Source organism: Myotis brandtii, unplaced genomic scaffold (genome assembly GCF_000412655.1).
Source record: "Myotis brandtii unplaced genomic scaffold, ASM41265v1 scaffold1993, whole genome shotgun sequence".
In the NCBI taxonomy this organism is placed as follows: domain Eukaryota; kingdom Metazoa; phylum Chordata; class Mammalia; order Chiroptera; family Vespertilionidae; genus Myotis; species Myotis brandtii.
In genome coordinates this window covers 203,321-213,016 of record NW_005357424.1, presented here as the reverse complement: position 1 = coordinate 213,016, position 9,696 = coordinate 203,321, and the positions used below count along the sequence as shown (strand labels likewise).

The 9,696-nt window shown below is 44.8% G+C and overlaps 1 protein-coding gene across 1 annotated transcript in view; it reads left to right on the top strand.

Moving 5' to 3' along the window:
• The window catches only part of STAB2 (stabilin 2), a 124,124-nt gene that overhangs the window by 19,650 nt on the left and 94,778 nt on the right, over positions 1–9,696 (top strand). Inside the window, exons 7-12 of the mRNA XM_005865248.2 lie at positions 682–807; positions 1,423–1,619; positions 3,434–3,567; positions 6,293–6,426; positions 8,033–8,115; positions 9,427–9,576. Of these exons, the coding sequence (XP_005865310.1) occupies positions 682–807; positions 1,423–1,619; positions 3,434–3,567; positions 6,293–6,426; positions 8,033–8,115; positions 9,427–9,576 (824 nt within the window). The remainder of the gene's footprint in view (positions 1–681; positions 808–1,422; positions 1,620–3,433; positions 3,568–6,292; positions 6,427–8,032; positions 8,116–9,426; positions 9,577–9,696) is intronic.

The window sequence follows — 9,696 nt, the reverse complement described above, 5'->3', positions numbered from 1 at the left end:
CACACACACACACACACACACACACACACACCATAGGTTCCCTAAGATCAGTACTCCTCTCCTGTAATAAAATCCATTGCACATTCAGGTCTGCATCTGGACTCTTTGCATTGCCCCATGAAAATTGGGGCTTAGAAGACCTGATTCAAAAATGCTGACATTCTGGCTATTGGTCTTCCTATGAGTAATAAACTATCTTTTATCTCTGACCCAGAAGTCTCATATCTTCTACCATCATCCGTGAAACTGAATCGGCCAACTTGTTAGCTTTGCACGTTCGCTAATATGTCAGGCTCTTTATAGTTTTTAACAACCCTCTAGGCCCCATCAATATTGTAAAATACTATGCAGTTATTAGACATTAAAGTATATCCTTCGAGACCTCCATAGTACATTGTTAAAAAAACAAGTTTCTAAAGATTTTAAAGGGATTCCATTTGGTCTTAAAAATCATATAAATAAACATATATGTTATTGTTTGTTGACGATGGTTATTTTAGAAGTGGGATGGGATAGTGAGAATAAGAAGACAGTTAATTTTTACTTCATGCATTCTGTATTTTTGAATTGGTACAGCAAATCTGTGTTACCTTTTTAATGATGGGGAATATTGCTTTTGTTGAGTTTTTTTATAACTGGTTTTTCTGCTGATGCAGTTACCTCAACAACCTTCCCTTGCAGCCATCCCTGAATGCGCAGCCTTGCTCTGCCCAGAAAATTCCAGATGCTCACTTTCCAGTGAAGATGAAACGAAGCTAGAATGCAAATGCCTTCCCAATTACAAAGGCGATGGCAAATACTGCGAGCGTGAGTAGAATTTAGATCCTGCAAGTTTATTAGTTGAGATGTTTAGGTTATCCAACAGGAAAAAGGGGGGGCGACTCACAACCACCCTAATTTTAATGCAACCACCACTTCTATTTTTCTTCATGAAATGGGAGCCAGACTATCTGGGTTCATATCTCAGATCTGCCTATTACTAGCTGGACAAATTCTGTAACCTGCCTGTGCCTCTATTTTCCTATCTATCAAATGGGGATAATAATGGTACTTACTTTAGAGGGTTGTAAGGATTAACCGAGTTAATGTTTGGTAAATGCTTAGAACAGAACCCAGCACATATTATAAATTTGATAAGCCTTAGTACTTTCCTTCATGTTCTTTTATATTCAAATCCACACATCACATGGCATAATAATATATCAACACAATATTTGCAGTTATAATCTTCGATGGCCACATGTAAATCTGTTTGATAGGTGAGGGGGATCAGGTAAGACAAGGTATTTCTTACTCCTTCTCTTAAAACTGTTGGATTGCCTGTGCAGCTTTGATGAGCTGTGATTGGCAGTCCCTTCACAGTTCAATTGTCCTCCATCCCGGGTGTGGTGACTGCCTCTTATTTTGTCATTGCCTCTCAAGCCATCAATCCCTGTTCACAAAATGTCTGCCACCCTCACGCTCATTGCACGTTCCTGGGACCAAATCGGCACAATTGTACCTGCCGAGAAGGCTACCACGGGGATGGCCAAGTGTGCTTACCAGTCGACCCCTGCCAAATCAACTTCGGAAACTGCCCTACGAAGTCCACAGTGTGCAAATATGATGGGCCAGGACAGGTAAGCTGCTGATGCATGGAGCTGATGCAGGTAGAGTAGGACGGCCCCCAGAAGATAAAATGGGCCATGGCTACAATTTGTCTTCTGTGCCCTTCCCATGCTCCCTTTCAATGTCCAATTGGGCTTCCTCTCCAGACACACCTGCACGTGCTCAGGGATAAGCTCGGCATGTCCCCTCCCCAGTCCGACCTCTACACTCACACTTTCCAAGCTCCCCAGTCAAAACTTCACTGTCCTACATCCTCTTCTATCCTCATCCTATACAGTCATTGACAAATATATACACAACTCAAATTTGATCAACAGATTAACTGTGAGCCAAGTGTTGGGTGACTATGTGATTGACTTTTACCAACAATCCTCCAGTCCCTGTAATTTCTTTGCAAGAGAGGACTCTTAGAACCAAAAATACTCTGTCCCAAAGGGACAGCACTGACAGATTGCAGGGAACAGGGAGGAGATTCTGGGGTGAGAACCTGACCCCCAAATCACATCATGGCTTTGACTGGGAAAATTCAGCCTGGCCAGGAGGTCCTTGCTGAGGAGTCCAGATGAAAGAGCCCTTTTCCTGATATCTCATCCATCCATCAAATATTTTTTTAAATATATTTTTATTGATTTTAGAGAGGAAGGGAGAGGGAGAGAGAGATAGAGACATCAATGATGAGAGAGAATCATGGATCGGCTGCCTCCTGCACGCCCCCCCACTGGGGATCGAGCCCGCGACCTAGGCATGTGCCCTTGGCCAGAATCGAACCTGGGACCCTTCAGTCCGCAGGCCAACACTCTTATCCACTGACCCAAACCAGCCAGGGCCATCTGTCAAATATTTAGCAGTGCCTCTTGCCCCCGGAACTACACTTTGAGTGTGCCTGGAGGAAATTCATCCATCCATACACAGGCTATTGCTGCCTGGGTGGGAACCCACACAGTGACGGGTCCCCAGTTGTCTAGTCAGCGCCCCACAGGAATGCTCCTGGTGTTCTCTGCACAGAATCTGCCCAACCTTATCTCCTAGGAAAAAGAATATATCACATGATATTTCTACTGTTAATTTCTAAGGCAGGTTTGCAAGAAATTCAAAGGGCTGAACTCCCTCCCCTAAATGAAGTCCTCTGTGGGCAAGGTCCTCTTACACTCTGAACCGAGGTCCCAGGACCTTGGCAGTGAGGTTTAATATATGCTTTGTCTCCTAAAAATGTATCTCAAGGCAGATTTTCCAGTCTTAGAAACACTCCGTGGCTTATAGGGCAGCAGTGCCTTCAGTATTTCCATTATTCCAGAGCGGGTTCCTCAAACTCAGGATTAATAATGCTTTGGGCTGAATAATTCTTTGTTGGGGGGAGGGAGCTTGTCCAGACCATTGTAGGATGTTTAGGAGCATCCCTGAACTCTAGTGACACCACCCCCTGTTCCATTGTGAAAATCAGAAATCTCCAGATACACCCAATGTCACTTGAGTTGAGTGGCTGAAAACCAGTGTTCTAGAGCAACAATACTTCCTGGTTGAACCTCACTCCCTACTCGGCTGCAGACGATCTAAAATCCGGAACTATGGGGCCAGCGAGGCCCAGGGTTAGCACGCAAGGAAACTGAAGGGTAAACAACCCACAAGGTGTATGAGCTTCCAAATAGACATGATGTAGACTCAGGGCTTCCAATTCCAGACACTTTGACAAAGTTGTAGTTTAAGCCCATACTTTGGAACTTCCCCGAGTGGGTTTTTATGGCACAAGATACGAATTTAAGAAGAATGTTGGCTTTGGTGACTAACTAGAACCCTATTTCTTTATCTCCCCCCCAACCCCCTGAAGTCTCACTGTGAGTGTAAGAAACATTACCATGGCTTTGTACCCGGCGTGGGGTGCAGTGTGACCGATATCTGCAAATCTAACAACCCCTGTCACAGGAACGCCAACTGCTCCACCATCGCACCAGGCCAGGCCAAGTAAGTCTTTGCAATTCCACCACCTTCTTTCCAAGTGGTGAACGTGGTGGCCAGTCAATGCTGTAAGTGTCTGGAAGGACGGGAAATATGTCTTATTCCGCCTATATCCACATCACCCCCATAGCACAATGCAAGGAGCACGGTAGTTACTCAATAAATCTTTGTTCAGTTCTCAACCTGTGGGTCGCGACCCCTTTGGCGGTCGAACGACCCTTTCACAGGGGTCGCCTAAGACCATCCTGCATATCAGATATTTACATTACGATTCATAACAGTAGCAACATTACAGTGATGAAGTAGCAACGAAAATAATTTTATGGTTGGGTCACAACATGAGGAACTGTATTTAAAGGGCCAGAAGGTTGAGAACCACTGACCTAGAGAGAAGCCTAAGGCATTCTAGATAATCAATAAGTGATTGTTGAATGACTAATGAGCAAAAGTGGCAGGGATGCAAGGATCATCTTGCTCATGGCAAGGCAATTAGCAGCAATAACCTACAACTCATTACTTAAAATTGTATGTACTTTTCACAAAGATTTATGAATCAACGAAATGTCACCGTTACCAATTTTCTCATTAACATAGCAGAATGTGATACTCTATGCCTCTATTATTAGCATTCTGCAAATGAGGAAGGGGAAATGCAATAAGGGACCAGAACTGCCACTTTATATGTTGCAGCTGAGCCGTCCCTGGAGGTTTCTTTCATGCTAGACTGGCTCAGAAAGAGGCCGGGAACGATCATAGCCAGTAAAAAGAAAGCAATTTCCAGTACTAAAGAATTACATTACGCAGGCCCATAAAAGTTATCTTTGCAATAATTTTCTTGGTTTCCTACTTCGTCAAAATTCAAACCTTAAGAAATGGATCAAGGAGTGTTCTGTATCATTTTGAAACCTACTTTCAATACCATTTTAAACACAAACACATATAAGTGAAGGTGCCCAATTTGGTGTGTGACTTTAAAAAAAAAAAGTATGCCACCTTATTAGGTCCTATGATTTTCAGTGCATTTATACCACACCATTCATCCAATGGAAATAAAATGGAACTTGCAACTCTGTGACAGGGATGGGCTCACAGTCTACTTTCCGTCCATTCGGGAGGAGGGGGGTACTTTTATGCTCCACCAATGAGTTCTACCTACTGCGTCGCTCTCTATTGTTTGCCTGGATCTCCAAAATGCTAACACAACAAGCTGGGAAGTAAAATAGCGAATGAACTGTTTTGTGTCATTTCATGATGAGACATGCCTTGCAGTGGGTAAGGATTGGCAATGTGGGGAGTGAGGACCTGAGGTGGGCAGGTGGATCAGGAACCATTTACTGCTCGCCACAGTGGGAAGGAAATGAGAAATCAGTGTTCCCAAGAGCGAGTTGAGAAGAAATCAGCTACTAGATGTCACATCAGAGTAGGCAAGACATAGAGGAAGACAGTCTAGTAAGGAAGTCGGTGGTTAAGAAGCAAGAAGACATTGGGGATCAAGGATCCACAAAGATTGATAAGTAAAAGGACAAGTAAGCCATGTCAAGACTGACATCACTAATTAGAATGTCAGTTGGTTAGAGCTCAGCCTTTACTTCCTGCCATTCTCTACAAGTTTAGGAATTATAGGGGATGGGTGCTAATAAAACTCAGTGTTCACTTAGCACTGTACTCTCCCCCAGCTTGGGCAGGATTCAAGATGGCAGACAGCCTTCATTGGGAAAGGGGACTTGGGTGGCTTTATTCCTCCTCTTCTTGCTCACTTCTGTGTTTGCTGTCTCTTCTATTCTCTTCGATATTGCTGTGGGAAAGGGGGAACGAGGGAAGAGAATAGGCTCATTTTGACCTAAGCTGGATGGTTTCATGCCCTTTATCTGGCAGCCTATGAAAAGGTAGACCTGGAAGATGATTTCATTGGTGACTTCTGTGGGCTCCTGGAGAGTTCTGTTCTTCTGATGACCCAACAAGATAGATATTCTAAGTCAGGGGTCCTGAAACTTTTTAAACAGGGGGCCAGTTCACTGTCCCTCAGACCGTTGGAGGCCCGGACTATAGTTTAAAAAAAACCTATGAACAAATTCCTATGCACACTGCACATATCTTATTTTGAAGTAAAAAAACAAAACGGGAACAAATACAATATTTGTATTTGCATGTGGCCCGCGGGCCGTAGTTTGAGGACCCCTGAGCTATATGGTACCATGAGAGTACACACTGAGGGGAACCTGGTCTACAGTGGGGGTTGGCAAGGGGGTGGATAATCTAGGAATATTTCCCTTAGGAAGGGACAGTTGACTGGAGATCGCAGCTAGGATGGGAGGGGAGGGGAAGAGTCTTCTAAGCAGATCAGTGACTCTGCATCTTTATCTGAGGCTTACATTAGTAGCTTATTGTGATTCGGTGGTTCTGTGGAGGGGCCCTTGACTCTGCATTTATAGTAAGCACTCCATGTGCTTCAGATGTACATGGACTTTGAAAAATACTGAGATTATACAAATATATCTAGTGTTTATAGATAAGCATAATGTATTAACTATCCATTTCTTGTGGGCATACTCTATGTCAGGCACTGCACTAGGAGTGCTCACTTCTGTGTGTGCCTCTCCTCTCTTGGCCTATCCCTGGGCATCGCTTTCCCCATCATTGCAGACAAGGATCAGATGAGGGAGTTGGATGGTAGGATCTCACCTCTCATTGGCTCTAAGACCCTGCAACTGTGTTTTCACCCTCTCTGTAGATGCACTTGCCAGAAAGGTTACGTGGGTGATGGCTCAAGGTGTTATGGAAACATCATGGAGCGACTCAGAGAATTAAACACTGAACCCAGAGGAAAATGGCAAGGAAGGCTGACCTCTTTCATCTCGCTTCTGGGTAAGCAGCTATGGGTACAGATTCCACATACAGGGCAGCCACCTTTCAGGCAACGGCGACTGCAAGACACAGTCATTCAAAAAGGGGTGGGCAGGCTGGGCAAGGCTTGTCTGTTGGGACCAGCCCTTCTAGGAGGGGTCATGCAGGTGGGAAGGAAAGGACAGGCAGCTGTTTCCAAGGAGACAGGAGTTAGCGGCAGGAGACCCAGCAATGCAATCATTAAGAGGCAGAGAACTGAAGACAGGGCAACAGCTAATATGGCTATGGAGGCCATCCTCTTTCCCTTTAACTTTATGGGTATGAAACAAGGTTGGCAGGTAATACTGAGAATAGAGAGTGACTAAGCCCTTGAGTCAATATCTATGTCCCTCAGTAGAGGTGCTGTTTGAATTGGGGGAATATTCTTGATTGTGTGTGACCATCTCACACATTGCTGAATATTTAGCACCATTGGCTCCCCCAACCACTAATTGTCCTTAGTGACACATTCTCCACTGGTCTCCCAGAAAGGGTGACAGCCTAAAACACCCTCCTGCATTTCCAAATGCCCTCTAGGTCATTACCCCAACCACCTTTAGAATCAAATACGATAGCTGATTGCAGCCTTAGGCAAGACTTTCAATAAAACACAACTTTGGCCAATAGACAGAAAATAAAACACAGACTTGGCCAATCAACAGAAGCCTTAAAATATCCCTATCTTGAATTTGCCAGTCACCAAAAATGTTTTCCCAGAAAGAGCACAGCCAGAGAAATGTCCTCCATGGGTCAACGCTGTGTTCTTGGCATAAATCTTAACGTACACCCTGTATAAATGCCCTGTTCTTTCTGAGGCATTACTGGCATGCCACAGGGATTGGAGGCAACCTGCCAGGCTTCTCACAGCCTTCTCAAAGGACTCACAATATCAAATGAGAGTGGACTGGAGTGATACCATGTCCTTTGCAGACCAGGCCCTTGAACATTTCCCTGGACAGAGTCCGGTCAACCTCTCAGCTGCCCCATGTATGAAATGTGGGTACACACATCACTGCCTGTGTGAGAGCACAGAGCACATCTTCTGTCTCACCTTCCCCCGGGGCATGGAAACAGGACCAGCCACAGAACTTCCAGGGTCCCCTGCAAAATGAAAAGGCAAAGTCCTTTGATTTTTTTAAAAAAAGGTTAACCATTTGAAGATGGCAAGTGCAGAGCAGTAAACCACGCAGTCTCTTCCGAGTTGGCTCCGGATGGAACAAGGGCTTTGTTCACTGAAATGGTGACAGCTAAGAGAGTCAGGCACAGGGTCAGAGGCCTGCTGAGTAGGGTTGTCTGAGGATTTGGTCACATGACCCTCACAGAACCTCTCATCCCAGGGTGTCCTTGATGCCAAGACCGTGGCTGCAGGAAAAATCACACCATTTTGGGGAACCTTTGGGGGCCATGGCACCATGGTGCCTTACATTCTTAGACAGCTTCCCAGTTTACAAAGGGCCTGCGCATGCCACTCAGCACAGAGAAGCTCTTGAGTCAAGGGTGTAAGTGGATCACAAGGCCCATTGCCCGATTTTACTCTGCATGTGCCACTGACCCATTTGTGTTTTCTCTGTGTGTCTCGACTGCTAAGACAAAGCCTACGCCTGGCCACTCAGTAACCTGGGACCATTCACTGTGCTGTTGACGACAGACAAGGGGCTGAAAGGATTCAATGTAAGTATTTAAAATAAGCCTACACCAAAAAGCTGATGCAAAAAAAAAAAATTCTTAGTAGGCAATACCTTCTTTTACTTAAATAGGAAACCCCCATTAAAATAAAAGCTACTGTGATAAGGATGGTGATGTTTTGGTAAACTTCTAGTGAAATATAACATCCCGACAGGAAGTTTACAGATTATGAGCACATGACTCAATGAATTGTCACAAAGTGAAGGCACTTGTATATCCAGCAAGACCATTACCAGCCCCTTTCAAGACCCTTGATGCCCCTTCCAGTCATTATCCCTTCAAAGTAATCACTGAGGGTCCTTATCTAGAGTCATGTGATACATAAGATTTGCATGATGCAAAACTGCTCACTTCCTACAGGGAGAATTAAGTTAATGCACTAGCTAGGTATTTATTTCTTTAGATTCATAAATGGTCACAATGATAGGGGAGACTAGAAAATGGTAGTCTTCCATGTGAGCAGCTGTTGTCTGAGATAATGTCATCTGGTGGGAATGAAACTCATAGTGCCTGGTGGAGGTGTCCCATCATGATGCTATCAAACAGTTAGATTTGGTTTCATGTAGATAATGGACATATTGATTTGTATAAAATTGGTTTATCTTACTCTAAAATATTTTGTGGTGATTTTTGCTGCATTGAATAAAAACCCAGTAAGTTCCAGACTCTTCTACCCTACTATGCCACCACCATTAATCCATCAGAGATGAGTCTACCATTAATCTTCAGGGGCGCCCTCCCTTCTCTACTGTTGGTGGGAGAACTGGTAGATATTGCATGTCTCTGGGCTGGGCACTTTTCATGTGGTTTCTTGTTTAATATACAGATTCAGTTTGCACAAAGTTAATTCAAAAATCTCTGTTGGGCCCTAACCGGTTTGGCTCAGTGGATAGAGCGTCGGCCTGTGGACTGAAGGGTCCCAGGTTCGATTCCAGTCAAGGGCATGTTGCTCTTTTCACCTACTTCATACTTCATTTCCATCTGCTTCCTGGGTTCCAAGTCATTCCCGGTGCCTGCCACCCTCATTGCTCCTCCTGGCCCCAGGGCTGCGCTCTCCCCACTGTGTCAGTTTCCAGGCTTGAACACTTCCCTGGTGGGAGAGTATACTCTGCATCACCTCCCACTCTCCAGCTTCCCACTGTTTTTAGGGCCTGGCCCAGGGCAGCTACACTCAGGGAAAGAGCCCAAACCTGAGTGAGGGTGCACTGACTTTGCTGAACAAGTCAATGAATGAATCACAAGCCTCATTTTCTCCTTTCAACAATGGAAACTGAAGGAACGGCTCTCTTTTCTTAGGTTAAAGAGCTTTTGATGGATAATAAGGCTACTCAGTACTTTGTGAAACTCCACATAATTGCTGGGCAGATGAACACTGAGCGTATGAATAACACAGACACATTCTACACCTTGACGGGGAGGTCAGGGGAAATCTTCAATGGTGATAAGGTAAGGGTTTCTCCGATGTTCACTCCCAGAGGAAACTGTCCACTGAGTCAGTGCCCACAGCTGGCCCTCTCTTTGTGTTTGTCAAATAACTTCCCTACATAGGAAGAAGTGGCGAGCAAC